Below are 15,988 nucleotides of genomic sequence, written 5' to 3'. Positions count from 1 at the left end.
GATATGGAGGGGAATGCATGTCTTTATGCTTAAAGAAGAGTTCTGCTTAGTTTTATGTTTGGAAGGAAAATCACCCTGAATCGTGGGTCTTCAGCAAATGCAGCTGAATAAATAAAAATACGTGCATAAAACAGCAGGGGAACCACAAGGAGCAGCTTTTTTGGCATGTTGGGAAGACATGTATGTTTGGGAACCTAGTGACCACAAAGCGGGACTGCCTCAGAATGAGCGGAACCGGGGGAGGAGGTCTTCTGGAGGCAGAGCCTGGCTGGGCCGAGGGCAATGAATCGCACAGTTGACCCGTCCAGCTCCGCGTGGGCCTTGCGAGTCCTGAACAAGAATCTTATTGATGAGCTGTCAGACCGTGAGCAGACAGCTCTGAACTTGAACAGAGGCAGGATGCAAAGACTGCACAAGGGCCTACAGTTTCCACAGTGAACAACACACTCATTTTCCCCTCCCTCTGCTGGAGGACCAGGAAGAGACCAAAATGAGCGGTTTTGGGGGGGATGGGGGTGGGGGAAGGGAGCTGAGCACGTTCCAGGGTCTCAGTGAAAGGGCCACATTCCTCTGAGCTCTGAGAGCTTTAAAATGTCACTGGGGTTGGTGCAAGACTGGGGCCTCGCTTTTATCGGTTGCTGTTTTTAAGGGCCTGAGCTCTTGGTTTCCCCTGCTTTTTCAGATTTCTTCACGCCACTTGGCTTTGATGAAAGCAGGTACATGAATATCTGCTTTGGCTAACTGAAATCCACCCAAAGAGGATTTTCATTTTTCCAGAAAAGGACAGTCGCTGCTTTACCTTCTGCTTGGTTGGCTTGTAAAAGTTTTCATTGGAATGCTTTGCTTTGGGATCGGGTGAGCCTGTGGCTGGACCCCGGAGGGTACGATTTCAGAAGCATCCCTGGCCTCTTCTGTGTTTAGTACCTTGTCAGAGGCCAAGACTTCCAGAGGCTGACCCTTGACCAGAACTGGGCTCAGGCCTAGCCCAGAATGTAGACCTGGTACAAACCGAGACAACCATGAACAACTAGACTTTGACAGTGAGGTCTGTAGGGAGGCAGAGCTGGCCAGGGGCGGCTTTGTGGACAAGAGACCTGGAGAGACCTTGAGGGACGGCATGGATCCGGAGAGGAGGGAGATGACCTCTGGGCTTTGTGACTCCTGCTGCTTCTGGTCCTGTGTTTCTTCAACCCTGGGGCTTACCTTTCATCTGCTGCTGCTGCTAAGTCGCTTCAGTCGTGTCCAACTTTGTGAGACCCAATAGACGGCAGCCTACCAGGCTCCCTTGTCCCTGGGATTCTCCAAGCAAGAACACTGGAGTGGGTTGCCATTTCCTTCTCCAAAGCATGCAAGTGAAAATGAAAGTGAAGTCTCTCAGTCGTGTCTGACTCTTAGTGACCCCATGGACTGCAGCCTACCAGGCTCCTCTGCCCATGGGATTTTCCAGGCAAGAGTACTGGAGTGGGTTGCCATTGCCTTCTCCACCATTCACCTAGCTCAGCTCTTTTCATAAGGAAGGAAGCTTTCTGCTTTCTCAGTGTTCCCCATCTGCCCATCTTTCCCATTGGCCTGGCCTGTCGGTTCCCCAGCGGCAGGGACCACAGCTGCCCGATTGACTGCAGGGTCCTCAGGCCTGTGTGTCTGGTGGCATTCCACATCTCTTGGCCACCCGCGGGCATCTTCGCTCACAGTCTCCACGTCTAATGGAATGATCACCGAGACCCATGGCCGCTGCCTGTCACGTGTCTCAAGTACAGCCCTTCCATCCTGTCCCCTGCTACCTTGTGAAATATGGAGGAATGGGAAGCAGAAGCCGTGATCCAGGGAATCTCTCTGACTTCCCCTGGGGACAGTCTGCAGACAGCCAGTACTTGGACTGGAGCCCCAGTGCCACTGCTGACTGTGGATGTGACGGATTAGGTTGTAATCCAGCCTCAGGAGCGCACTCTCCACTCCACATTTGCAGGGTGCTCCAGAGAATTGGATTTGGTGGGGAGTGTAGCGCCCTGCACTGTCCCAACCGCTGTGATTAGGACGCACCATCGTCTGTGTCATCTGTGCTGATGCAGCCATCTCACTGGTCTCCCTGCCTCCCCTCCCTGTCCCCAGTTCCCTTCTATCGTCCTCCCCACAGTCGGCAGAGTTACTTCTAGCCTGCTTGGAGAATAGTATTATATGGCCTCCTCCACTGCGTTGCCCAGAGACCCTGACGGAAAGGGCACAAACTCCTTAGCAAAGTAGATAAAGCCCTTATGATCTGCCCACCTGATCTAAGTCTGCAGGTCTGGCCACAGAGCCCACCTGCTCCCCTTTGAAGCCCCCCCACCGTGCCCCTCTGCCCTGGGTGCCCTGACACACAGCTGCTCATGGTTTCTCAGATGCCTGTGTGCCTTCAGTACCTGAATTGCCTGAGTGTCTCATTCCCTTTTCCTTAAATGCCTTTGCGTCTTTCTGGCAAGCTCCTATTCGTCCTCAATGCCCAGCTTATACATTCCTCCCCCTGAGAACCCCTGAGTTTGTTTCTTTCCTTGGTGCATCCCTGATCCTTGGAGATATCCCTGGATCCCTTCTGTTTTACCCGGTGTATTCACTGACGCCCCCATTTCCAAGAATCTGGGTCACCTTTGTCTCCCCAGAGCCAGGCACAATGCTTTTCATCCTTTGGCTTGGTATGTATTTGCTCACATAAGAAATAAACAAAGGCTGTTTTCCAGGAATCAGGCAGCTTTTGGGAATAGCTGAGGATGTGGAAGCAAGAGACACTTTCAGTTCTTGGGCTTTTCTTCTCTTTTTGTTAGCAGGGGTAGCAGGAGTAACAGCCTGGTGGAGGTCAGAAGGTCAGGAAAAATGTGGTTGAGATCCTAATTGTTTCTCAAGGTTCTTCCTTATCCACTGCAGCTGAGGTCAAGGAGCAGTGTCATTTATCCTTTGTTTTCCCGAGTTTGCCTTCTTGAAACTCAGTGCTTTTTAGCCTGTGAGTTTCTGCAGCCAACAGGAAACTCATGAATAGCTGTTCAAAATCAAACCAAACCAAACAAAAAACAACACAAAGCCTTACTCTACTATGGCCTCTTCCTAGAAACCTTCCAGCCTTCAGCCTCTTGTCTGATCTCCTGTCACATGTGAAGTGATATCACCTGCTTGATTCTTGAATTTTTGGTGGCATACCTTGGTGTGTTGATCACGTCACTTCACCTCTGCTGGTCTTGCCCTGCCAATGAGCTCACAAGAGAACAGAACCACGTGATCCTGATCGCCTTTCCAGTTTCCCAGTAAGTTTAGGTTGAGGGCCTTGCTGAGTGCTGGGCACACTTTAGGGTCTCACCTGGTACAGTAAGTCCCCTGCATTCAAACCTTTAAGTTGTGAACTTTCAAAGATGCGAATGTGCATTGAACACCTAATGGAATTAGAGGCCCAGAGAAAGGATTAAGAGAAGCAACAGGAAGAAGTAACTGAAGAACCAAAGAGATTCACGATGCAGTAAATGGCAAGGGGAATTGCTTTTTTGAGGAGGCACTGTTCGTTTTCGAGGCATGGGACAGTTCATGAAGGTTGCAGCAACCATCCAGAATACAATCCAGTGCTACCCTGTCTTCTATGACAAGGAAAAAGGAGCTGCTACCCAGGTGTTGCTGGGTCATTTTTTTCCCAGAGAGCAGATAGAATTGAATCCTGCGAGGAACCAGAACCTGTGCCATCAGCATCAGGTGAAAATTGCAGCTTGCCCTCCGTCTCCTACTGTTGACGACCCTTCAGTTCTTCCATCTCCCACATCCTTTCCCTCCTCCAGTCAGTAACTCTTCTTGCCTGTTCACTCCTTGCCAGCCCCTGTATGTCAGCGGTTGTGCTGTATTACTGGACTTATCAAGATGCAAAATGTAAGATTCAAAGTGCTCTATTTTTTGTTTGTTTTTTATGTATTATTTGTGGGAAAAGTATTACACATCTATTACAGTACGATAGAGCCGATTGTGTTAGTTGGGCCCCTAGGCTAACTTTGTTGGACTTAACGTACAAACTGGATTTATGAACACGCGCTCAGAATGGAACTCGTTTGTAGGCCGGGGACTTACTAATTCAGTGAGCTCAGGGAACTTTTGCTGGTGCTTTTTCAAAATTCATTCCATAAAGACTTTGATCAATTTTAAGTAAAACTGGGCAAAAGCCACTGGTGTCTTGGAGACTTCTCAGGGTGCTCTTCGCAATACCTAAGGACGGGACAGGAGGCTCTGCTGTTGGCCCGTGGTTCTTTGCCAAGCAGAGCTACCCAATGAGGCTTCTCTCTCGTCTCGCCTTGCCTATCACTCACCATCTACCCATCTCATCTCTGGCAGAGCTGAGGTCATCTTCCATCCACCCACTCATCTGAATGAGCAGGCTATTTGATCTGACAATCACATGTCCATACTTTTGTCACTCTTCTCTGAAATAAACATCTTCATTCCCCCTTTGCTTCCTCCAGCTCTCTCCCAGTCAATGGCAATACTCATTCCAGGGAGTTTGTTTTTTTCAGGAATGAAGTCAGAGGCTACTGCCCCACTGAGAGTCAAAGGGGTGTTTGAGCAGAAATAGGCCATTGAGCTCTCTATTAGAACTAGGGGAGCATAGGGCTTCTTTAATGGTCAGGGGGGAGGCTAGCAGATAGTCTTGGATTCTGGTTCAGTTCTGGGGAGCCAGGCCTTTGCAGGATGCTGGAAGAAGGCCCTACATGGAGGTATCAGTTGGGGTGTTGCCAAGAGCTCAGTCTTGGGAGTCAGAGAGCAAACCCAGCTCTCTGCTACTGGCTGTGTGGGACATTATGGGTCTTCTCTGGGCCTCTGGGCCATGAGGTCTACATCTGCAAAATGGGCATAATGTTGCTTACCTCCTAGAGTTGTTATGAGCTAGTAGGTGCTGAATTTACTCATTCATTTATTCATTCTTTCCATAAACATTCATTCAACACCTATAACAGTGTGAGGTGCCAAGGATTAGGACGGATGTGGTTCTGATTCTCATTGAGCTAACAGACTAGACCAGGGTGAGAAAGACAAAGATGCCTGTTAAAAATGAGCAAGCAAATAACAACTATTATTTCATTTGTTATTGATGTTACTCATTTATAAATCTTAAAAATGAGGCATATTCTTATTACTAAGAAGTAGCCCTACTTCCAGAGAAGGCAGTGGTACCCCACTCCAGTACTCTTGCTTGGAAAATCCCATGGATGGAAGAGCCTGGTAGGCTGCAGTCCATGGGGTCGTGAAGAGTCGGACACGACTGAGCAACTTCACATTCACTTTTCACTTTCCTGCATTGGAGAAGGAAATGGTAACCCACTCCAGTGTTCTTGCCTGGAGAGTCCCAGGGACGGGGAAGCGTGGTGGGCTGCTGTCTCTGGGGTCGCACAGAGTAGGACACGACTGAAGCGACATAGCAGCAGCAGCAGCAGCCCTACTTCTAGGCCTAGGGCTATGAAGGCCTAGATGCTGAGTTAGAAAATGATAATAAATAGCTAGTTTGGAGAAGGTGGTCAAGCAAGGCTGCTCTGAAGAGGTGACCTTCCTTTCCTTCCACCACCTTCCATGGTAGGGAGTGTTAGGGGAAGGTTTTGTGTTTTTCTCTAAAGCAGAGCTTAGAGACGAGCACTCTAAGGTGGAGAATAAGAAATAACCAGTGATGCCACAGGATGGGAGGAGACAATGACAGAGCTCCTCGTGTGGTTAGCGTAGCATTTCACAAGTGAAGCTGTGGAGAGCTTCACAGGTTTTGTCTTTTACACCAACCTTGTGAGATGGGTGGGGCCCACGTTATCTTCTCCACGGTACAGAGGCGGGAACGAGCCTGGAGGTTGTGCGACTGCTCAGAGTTCCTGCAGTAGGTGATGGAGGGCAGGCCTGGGCCACTCAGTTGCTGCCCTGGAAGCAGAGCCCACAGGTGTGGCCCCTGGCCTTGCGTTCAGACCCATGCTTCTCAGCTTCAAAGGCTCATACTCTTTGTTTCAAAAGCTCAACAGATGAAAAGTTTCTTTTCTAGGAATAAGACATTTCTTGACAACTTTATCATGTATAACAGATCTTTGCTTTTTTTTTTTCCTTTCCCAAGCTTCTGGTTAGAAAAAAAGGGAAAAAAATGTGTCTTAAGTCCATCACTGTTAACTGCCTGTGAGAGGGAAGAATAAAAATAATTTTATAGTTCAAAAAATAATAATGCTGAAAGCTGTCTACGAAAGACTGAATGTCAAAATATAAAGTATACATACTTGTAAAAAGGAATTTTTAAACATGTTTATTTTCTTTTCATTTTTTAAAATTGAAGCGATAGTTTAATCAATAAGCATGTCAGGTTTATTGCTGCAAAAATAAAATATCTGCATATCAGAATCACCTGGGGAGGTTTGAGAACTACTGACTCCTGGGTCTCACTCCCAGAGGCTTGGATATCCATCTGGGTGCGGCTTGGGCATTAGGAGTTTGAGAATCTCTCCAGGTGATTCCAATGTAGCCAGGGTTGGAAAGTACTGTTTAGACCCTCAAAGCCGCTGCCATTAATGAGCACGTTCAGGAGAGCCAGCTGGGCAGGGAGAGCCGAGGTGAGGACCCCACCCGTGAATGCTGCATCCTGTTCTTTTTATATATATATATATATTTGTTTTTATTTATTTGGCTATACTGGGTCTTAGTTGTGGCACTCAGGATCTTTGATCTTCACTGTAGCATGAGAACTCCTAGTTGCTGCATGTGGGATCTGGTTCCCTGACCAGGGATGGATCCCGGGTCCCCTGTGTTGGAAGCGTGGAGTCTCAGTCACTGGACCATCAGGAAAGTGTCTGACATTCTGTTCTTAGATGAGATTTAGGTCATTAACAGTAACAACCACGACAGTAATGGTGTGGTGAAGGTCCTGCACCTTCCCTCTTGCCCAGTGCACTAATAATTTCTGCAAGGTGCTTCCAGCTGGAAGTCCACAAGTGCTTCTGTAACAGTGGCACCTGAAAGACGCCTATTAGACACCACAGATAAGGGCTGTGGATCCCAAGGCACGGCAGCCCTTAACCAACTTGGGAGTGATGCTGGACTCGTGACGTTGATTCTCAATCAGTGAAGAATCTTGGAGAAAGCTTTTGTTTGTCCAAGTGTGGCTTTTGATGGGTTGTCTATATTCCTGCAGGGACACCATAATCAGTTTCATCTCCCTGGAGTGACTCTCTGTTTCCCCGTCCTTGGGGAAAGGTTTAACAACTGAGTCGACCACAGCATTTCTTTTGGTGGTTGTGGGTTTGATCTGTGTTCAAGTTCCCCAGACCCTGAGCTATTCTTTACTTGAGGAAGAAAGTCCTGTTTCCACACTCGCATGGCCTGAGGGGCTTGATCGGGACACTTTGACCACCGTCACTCCAGCAGATGGTGGCCCTGCAGCTTTGGCCGAGGTTGCCCATCCCAAAGCTAAGGGTGTGTTGGCCTGTCCCCACCACCGTGGCGCTGGGAATCACACCTATTGGCTGGGTCCCCTGTGTGCTGCCTGACCTCACCCCACACCCCTCCCCTTGAGACCAGAGGGTCTGTCATAGGATGCTATGGGATCAGAGGTGTATCTGAGTAGGGCCTTTAGGGAAAAGGCAGCTGCTTTAAGAGTGTCCTCTGTTTTCTGTCTCTAGCCCTGGAGCAGCTGCTGACAGAGCTGGATGACTTCCTCAGGATTCTTGACCAGGAGAACCTGAGCAGCACAGCCGTGGTGAAGAAGAGTGGCCTGGCCGAGCTTCTCCGCTTATACACCAAGAGCAACAGTGAGTGTGGTCAGGGCCTTGGTGAAGGGTCCCCACGGAAACAGGGAGGTGGTCTTCTGTGTGTTAGAGCTGCCGTGATAACGGCCCCTGGACTGGGTTAAACAACAGGAGCTCATCTTCTCACAGTTCTGGAGGCTAAAAATCGGTGATCAAGGTGTTGGCAGGGTCGCTTCCTTCTGAGGCTGGTCTCCTTGGTATACGGATGGTCCTCTTCTCCCCAAGTGTTCACACCGTCTTCCCGTGCTTGCACGCCAGTGTCCAAATCTCTCCTGTAACGACACCATTTATATTGGAACAGGGCCCACCCTAGCGCCCTCGTTTAATTTTAATTATCTCTTTAAATATCCTTTCTCCAAATATAGCCCCATTCTGAGCTGTTCGGGGTTAGGACTTAATTTATGCATTTTTAGCAGGACACGGCAGATGGTAACGATAGTACAGAAAGGATGGGACGTGTGTGGCAGCCCCACGAACTCTCAACACAGTAGCCCACAGAGAGGTTTCAAACAGTGTTTTCAAAGTATTTTTCCTATTATTGAAAGTAGAGAAGGGAAAATAAACTAGTATTATAATAATAGCTAGTGCTTTGTTGAGTTCTTCCCACCTGCACATGTGTTAACAAGGCTTCATCTTCAAAACACTCCTGTGAGGTTGGTGCTATTATTACAGATGAGGAGACCCAGGCCTAGAAAGTCTAAATAGCTTGTCCAGAGTCATACAGCCCAAAGGAAAACTGGAAAACATTGCTTTAAGACTGTATATCACAGGGCTTTCCTGGTGGCTCAGTGGTAAAGAATCCGCCTGCCAATGTAGGAGATCCGGGTTTGATCCCTGGGTTGGGAAGATCCCCTGGAAAAGGGAATGGCAACCCACTGCAGTATTCTTGCCTGAAGAATCCCATGCACAGAGGAGCCTGGCAGGCTACACAGTCCATGGGGTCGCAAAAGAGTCAGATATGACTTAGTGACTAAACAACAACAAATCAAAGAACCCTGAGTTAATTATCTTTTCTATGTTTTTAATCAAGCTGGATTTTGTATCCAGTCAAGTACACAAATCTTGAGTAGTCAATTCAGTGAGTTTTGACAACGGTATACACATGTGTATGCGTGCATGTTAAGTCCTCTGTTAAAATTTTTAATAGAGGAGGGCAAATTCAATCTATAGACTACAAGAGTAGTAAAGAATATTATGAGCAATACTACTTTATTCTTATCATTTTAATTTTCTCTTCAGTGGTTTTAATTGACAGTGTAGTGTCCGACTCTTTGCGACCCTATGGACTGTAGCCCACCGGGCTCCTCTGTCCATGGAATTCTCCAGGCAAGAATACTGGAGTGGGTTGCCATGCCCTCTTCCAGAGGATATTCCAGACTCAAGGATTGAACCTGTGTCTCTTATCTCCTGCATTGGCAGGTGGGTCCTTTACCACTAGCGCCACCTGGGAAGCTTATACACCTGTGCTCCCAGCACCCAAAATAAGACACGGAACATTTCTGTTGTCTCAGGAGCATTTCTATCTTTCAAGGGCAAGAATTCATGCCCACCCACCATTGCTTTAAGACTGTATATCACAGGGCTTTCCTGGTGGCTCAGTGGTAAACAATCCGCCTGCCAATGCAGGAGATCCGGGTTTGATCCCTGGGTTGGGAAGAGCCCCTGGAAAAGGGAATGGCAACCCACTCCAGTATTCTTGCCTGAAGAATCCCATGCACAGAGGAGCCTGGCAACCATTGTTCAGATTTTTTCCACTATTGATTAGTGATGCCCTTTCTGGATTTTCATATAAATGAAATTGGATGGTTTGTCCTTTGGGTTGGGCCCCTTTCACTCAGGAGATTCTGCTATGCCATGGGTTGCATCAATAGTTCCTTTTGTTCTTGATTGGTTTTCCATTCTTTGAATATACTGCAACCTGTTTATCCAATTCATTTGTTGATGGACATTTGGTTTATTCACAGATTTGGGCTGTTAGGAATAATAAGGCTGCTTTGAACAGTCTTGTACAAGTCTTCTTGTAGACATATGGTTTCATTTCTAGCACAATTTTTTTTTTAAAGAAGAGGCTTCTTGTGAAGTCATAACAGTTTAGTCAAGTTTATTTTTATGTCGGATGTTTGAGAACTGAAAGTGATATTTTAGGATCGTAAGAGGGCATCAAATCCATCTGCCTCACAGTAGGAGCAGCTCAGATCCATGCCAGGGAGAGAGGCGCACCTGCTCTGGCCTTCACAGTCAGGAACTCCTCCCTTACATCCAGCCTGCGTCCACTGGGCAACATTTCAAAGTCCCTTTTCCTTTTCTTTGTTCCCTGGGGAATTAGTTTCTATTGTCTGAATATCAGAAAAGTTATAAAAGCCAAAGCATGTTGTTATATGCCTGGCAGCCTTCTCTTCTGTCGGCATAAACTGGCTCCCTTAGCCTTTCATCAAAGGCATTTTCTTGGAGCCCCTTCATTGCCTTTGAGCTCTGCAGGCTGCCCCCTGATTCCCAGGCTCCTCCTGGCTTTGTAGTGAGCGTCTGCTGACCCGCCTTGAGTGCTGATCAGCAGTACATCAAAGGTGGGACGAATGGATGGGAAATGCGTGTTCCAAAGCAGGTGAGTTAGAGAGGAATGAGTCACTCCACAGAGGGACTCATTGGTGGAACCCTTTAAAGAGCACACTCCCAGTCCATTTAGATGTGCTCCGACTTGAGAATGTCTGATGGTAAAGAACACCTCTGTTGGGAATTGAAAAACACCGCGGTGGTGGTGGCTGACCCCTGGTTTCTGGTTCTCACTGCCCCATCGGAGCCCCTGGTGCAGGGGTCCCTTTCTGGTTTAGTGTGACGTCCTGTAGGTGACCTCTGTTTCATCCTTAATCTTTGTATATTCGGCTCTTATAAAATCAGGCCCTCCCTACCCTTAGTCTCTGCAGCATGAGGGGCTGCAGGAGCTGCCGACAGCGGGTTAGGGGGCTCCCCAGTGTGAGTCTCCCCCAGAGTGCACCCAGACTACAGATAAACTTGCAAAGCCATACTGGGACTTTTGGCTGTCACTTCTGTTCACGTGGTGCTAGTGGTAGAGAATCTGCCTGCAGTGCAGGAGACATAAGCGGCACAGGTTTGATCCCTGGGTTGAGAAGATCCCCTGGAGAAGGGCATGGCAACCCACGCCAGTATTGTTGCCTGGAGAATCCCATGGGCAGAGGAGCCTGGTGGGCTACAGTCCATAGGGTCACAAAGAGTCGGACACAACTGAAGCGACTTAGCATGCAAACTCTGTTCTCCAGGTCAGTGCCCACGGGTGAGTAGCCACTATTTATAAGTTTCCCCTTCTGGTTCTCTTAGCATCTTCTCACGTGGCAGAGTGGTTACAATAGCAACTGACATTTTTCCCCCCTTTTAAAAAATACTTATTTATCTTTAATTGAAGGGTAATTGCTTTAGAGTATTGTATTAGTTTTTGCCATCCATCAACATGAATCAGCCATAGATATACATAGTCTCCTCCCTCTTGAACCTCCCTGCCACCTCCCACCCCATCCGACCCCTCTAGGCTGTCACAGAGCACCCTGAGTCATACAGCAAATTCCCATTTGGTATCTGTTTTACCTGGGGTGGTGTATAAGTTTCCATGCTACTCTGTCAATTCGTTCCACCCTCTCCTTCCTCCACTGTGTCCACAAGTCTGTTCTGTATGTCTGTGTCTCCATGGCCACGTGTGGCAGAGCCCGGCAGAGGCTTGGGCCAGCTGACCTAACCCTGACGTGATGCTACCCTCCCCTCTTCACGGTCCAGATTAGTCTGCCCCAGGTTAATTACTGTGCTGCACAGGACAGAATGCACAGCCCCTTAAACTGAAGGCATTCTTTTTTTTTCTCTCAGCTTCCCAGACCTGCCTCACTGTGTGTCTTCCAGAAAATGAACTCAACTTGCCTGGACTTGTAGATGGAGACAGGCTGATCATTTCAAGATAGCCTGTGATCTCCACTGGCTGAGCTGTTGTTTACTTCCACACCTTTGGGGCAGAGTATGAGTGTGTGTGTGTGTGTGTCTGTGTCTGTACTTTTCACATCGAATTGTCTGTTCTCTGATCTTTCATGTATAAATAGTATTTAATTTTCTACTCTCTTCTTTTGTCTCAGTAGTGAGATCAAGGCATGGATTGAGGTCTGTGTATTGGGATCCTGATATCTTTTCCTGTCCTAAGCCTGAGGGCTGCCCCAATACCCTGCTCAGAAACTCTGGGAACATTTCAGGGGCTGCCCTTCTGATGGGACATGATTTGAACATTTAGTCTATCCAACTGTAAGGGAGAGGGTCTGGGCCCCTCCTCCCTACCCCTCACCACCACCCTCTTCAGACAAAGATTGTTTTCCCTGGATCCGCACACGTGGTCAGAGCGTTGGGAGCTCTCCTTTCCTCCTCCCCTGCCCCCCATAGTGTTGTCACTCCCCACATACCTGTGTGACTGTCCATCCAGATCTGCCTCCCTCTCCCTCCCGCCTGCCTGCCCCTGCCCCAGTGGGTTCATGAAGTCAGAGACAATGTCTGTTTTGTTCTCTGCTGTGTCCCCAGCACCTCCCACGGTGCTGGGGCTCAGTGCACTTCTGAAAATAAATGAGAGCATGATAGAAATTCCCCAACCCCAAGACTGCCTCCCAGACCTGGGACAGCTCATCAGCCTCCCCTTTCCAAGGCCCAGTTCACAGGATTGCAGAGGGCCCTGGGAGCCTGTTACTTACTTATTGGATTCTGGGGGATTAGCAACACTGAGATCAATACTTAGTCAAGCAGAGCCTGCAGTGTGTCCAAGGAGGGACACGCGGCCTTGTGACATGGATCAGAGCCAGTTTAATCTGCAGTTTACAAATGGCCATCTTGGGGAGGAATCACCTGCTCAGAATCTCACAGTTAAAACAATAATCAACAATATCTTGCATTTTTTTTTTTTTTTTGGAAAGGAGTATGGGCTTAGTCAACAACTTGAAAAAAGAAATGAATGTGAAATGAACGTTAAACGCTATTTACATTGCTTTGATTCCTTTTGGGACCTTTCTTGGTGTCATCAGAATATTTTCGTGTATTTTGTGGTTTGCCTCTACATTCTGCTCTGTGTTATTTTTATGTTCAGTATTGCTGCCTGTGCACACTGCCCTGTGTTGACAGTTTGTGTACTTTTTCTTTTCTTTTTTTCTTTTCTGAAACATGATCCTTTAATTTTTGGATATCTTTGTAAACAGCAGACATAGCGCTGCTTTGTTATTTTTCACAGGTGGGTAGTGTCCACTGATGAATGCGAAGTGTTCAACTAGTTCAACTAGCCCATTGTTAGTGAGCATATACGTTTTGTTCTTTAAGAAAAAATTCTTATATAACATGGCAATGAACACCCTCAAATAAAATTTGTTTTCATGCTGGAGTTTATCTTCAAAATACTTGAATATTTTTCAATTCAAAATATTGATTTCTGACAAGGAAAATGATGGGTTAAAGACCAGGAACAGTTAAATAAATCCTCTAAAATCACTTCCACGATGTTCAGCCCATTTACACACTCTCCAGTAATCCATTTATTTTTAAAGGTGACCAGCTATTACCTATGTTAATGTACTATGGTTTTTTCACCGTTTTCCTATTATTGAGCCTTTGAGTTATTTGCTATAATTTCAGTTCAGTTCAGTTCAGTTGCTCAGTCCTGTCCGGCTCTTTGCGACCCCATGAATCGCAGCATGCCAGGCCTCCCTGTCCATCACCAACTCCCGGAGTTCACTCAGACTCACGTCCATCAAGTTGGTGATGCCATCCAGCCATCTCATCCTCTGTCGTCCCCTTCCCCTCCTGCCCCCAATCCCTCCCAGCATCAGAGTCTTTTCCAATGAGTCAACTCTTCGCATGAGGTGGCCAAAGTACTGGAGTTTCAGCTTTAGCATCATTCCTTCCAAAGGAATCCCAGGGCTGATCTCCTTCAGAATGGACTGGTTGGATCTCCTTGCAGTACAAGGGACTCTCAAGAGTCTTCTCCAACACCACAGTTCAGAAGCATCAATTCTTTGGTGCTCAGCTTTCTTCACAGTCCAACTCTAACATCCATACATGACCACTGGAAAAACCATAATTTAGATGGTCTTTTTTTCTTTTCTTTTTTTTTTTTTAACTTTATCTTTGTGCTAAGTCTTTGTTGCTACATGCGGGCTTTCTCTAGTTGTGATGAGCAGGGGCTACTCTCTAGCTGTGGTGTATGGGCTTGTCACTGCAGTGCCTTCTCGTTGTGGAGCACGGGCTCTAGGCACACAGACTTCAATAGTTGGGGTGAATGGGCTTAGGTGCCCCGTGACATTTGGGCTCTTACAGGACCAGGCATCAAACTGGTGTACCCTGCACTGGCAGGTGGATTCTTAACCACTGGACCACCAGGGAAGTCTTAAGCTGTCATTTAAAATCTTAGTTATAAGGTTACCTTACTCTTTCAGATTGCCTGATATTTGCGTTTTGAACTCTTGAGAACTGCAGTTAGGCAGAAATAGGAAATGTGTATGTATGCATGTGTGCTCAGCCATGTCTGGCTCTTTGCAACCCCATGGACTGTAGGCTCCTCTGAACATAGGATTACCCAGGCAAGAATACTGGAGTGGGTTGCCGTTTCCTTTTACAAGGGGGTCTTTCCAACCCAGGGATCAAACCCAAGTCTCCTGCATCTCCTGCATCAGCAGGCAGATTCTTTACCACTGAGTCACCTGGGAAGCCCCAGAAATAGGCAGTATTTCATCACAATTGTTTTCCATACTCTGCAGACAAGAAAACCAAGGCACACAGGTTGGGTGTTTTGCTCAGAATTACTATTGATGGCAGAGTTTGGCTGAGGACCACGCCCCACCCCCCAACCCCATCTCCTGCCTCCCCCTGCAGAGTGCTTCTCCCCATGCCAGGTTCTGGAGAAGGTACAGACGCAGCCCTTTAGTGGAAGTATGCAAGCTGTGGATAACTGCATCCCGTTAGCTGCTGCAGCCCTTGGTATAGGGATCACATTGCTGACTGGCCCTGGCAGGGCTGGGCACCAGGGTGGCAATCCCACAGCCGATGGAGGAAGCTCCATCCAGCCGTGTCCTCCTCCAATTTCTCTGGATTCTCCACGACTGTGGAGGTAGGCCTGCTGGCTGGAGTCCGGGCGGTCTGTGGTGGGGAACTGGCTGAACCGCCTCCTTTGCCAGGGGTGTGGATTGGGCTCCTTGGCTCAGTAGCACCGTCTCCAGCCACTGGAATTTATCAGCCACAAGTTTCTAGGAAATGCAAATTAAGAACTGCAAAGAAATGCAGAAGGATTGCTAAGAGAAAAAAACACTGAGATGAGCTTCCTCTGCAGGCTTCTGAAGAAAGGGTCCTTGGGGCGTTGGGAACTGTATTAGAAGACGAGCCTTTCTCTGCCCAGATGTGCAGGGGGAAGGTAACAACTTGTACAGAAATGTTTTTAAAGAAAGGAAAGAGCTGTGCTGCTGAAGGTAGAGCAGGCAGCTGCTGGTGCTGCAGGCCCACATCCCAGCACACTCACCCCTCCAAAAACAGAGCTCAGGGCCGCACAGCAGCACTCCAGCTAGAGGCCTGGAAACTAAACTTCCAGATCCTCAATGTGACCTATCTTATATAGACATTGCTCTGATCAGCCCATGCATGTAATTCAGACTAGGTTGAGAATGACTGATGGGAAATGTTTCACAATTTAAATGAAAGCCTAGGAAAAACCAGAGAAATCTCTGCTTGGTGGAATCTGAGGCAGATCCTTAGGCTATGGGTGCTTTTCCATGTAAGACTTCTATTCCCAAAGCTACCCTTCTGCACCCTCCCTTTCTGTCCTCTCCCCTCTTCCCAGGACAGAAAATTGAGTCAGCAAACTAGGCATTTCTTTTTCTGGAAATCCGTCAACTCTTTCTATAATGGACTCTTCCAATCAACTGAAAATGTTGTATGCTTTTACTGGAATCCAGGCTGATAACAGTGTCTCGAGGGTGGCGGGGGTGGGGGGTGTTTCTCTCTAGAAGCCCTTTCCCTTCATGGAATCACCTGGAGCCTCTGTCTTCCGTCCCCCTCCTGCAGGTTCTGATGAGGAATACATTTATATGAACAAAGTGACAGTCCACAAGCAACAGAATGCCGAGTCCCAAGACAAAGGTATGGGATTACTGCCGACAGACTGGCCGGCTCCCGGGAGCGGGGCAGGTTTAAGCCTTGGTCCCACACCACCC

General features: G+C 47.8%; 1 protein-coding gene across 5 annotated transcripts in view; it reads left to right on the top strand.

Moving 5' to 3' along the window:
* Window positions 1-15,988, top strand: part of AFAP1L2 (actin filament associated protein 1 like 2) — a 144,173-nt gene that overhangs the window by 93,704 nt on the left and 34,481 nt on the right. For 4 of the 5 annotated variants that reach the window (XM_044935273.2, XM_044935271.2, XM_044935272.2 and 1 more), the window contains 2 exons: window positions 7,638-7,766; window positions 15,840-15,914. In XM_044935273.2, the coding sequence (XP_044791208.1) occupies window positions 15,863-15,914 (52 nt within the window). In that variant the 5' untranslated portion in view covers window positions 7,638-7,766; window positions 15,840-15,862. Of the gene's footprint in view, window positions 1-3,064; window positions 3,709-7,637; window positions 7,767-15,839; window positions 15,915-15,988 lie in introns of those variants that run through there. The other variant, XM_044935274.2, reaches the window with a different exon arrangement.

Source organism: Bubalus bubalis, chromosome 23 (assembly GCF_019923935.1).
Source record: "Bubalus bubalis isolate 160015118507 breed Murrah chromosome 23, NDDB_SH_1, whole genome shotgun sequence".
Classification (NCBI taxonomy): domain Eukaryota; kingdom Metazoa; phylum Chordata; class Mammalia; order Artiodactyla; family Bovidae; genus Bubalus; species Bubalus bubalis.
Note: the sequence above shows the minus strand (reverse complement) of the source record. Positions and strands in the feature narration are given on the sequence as shown.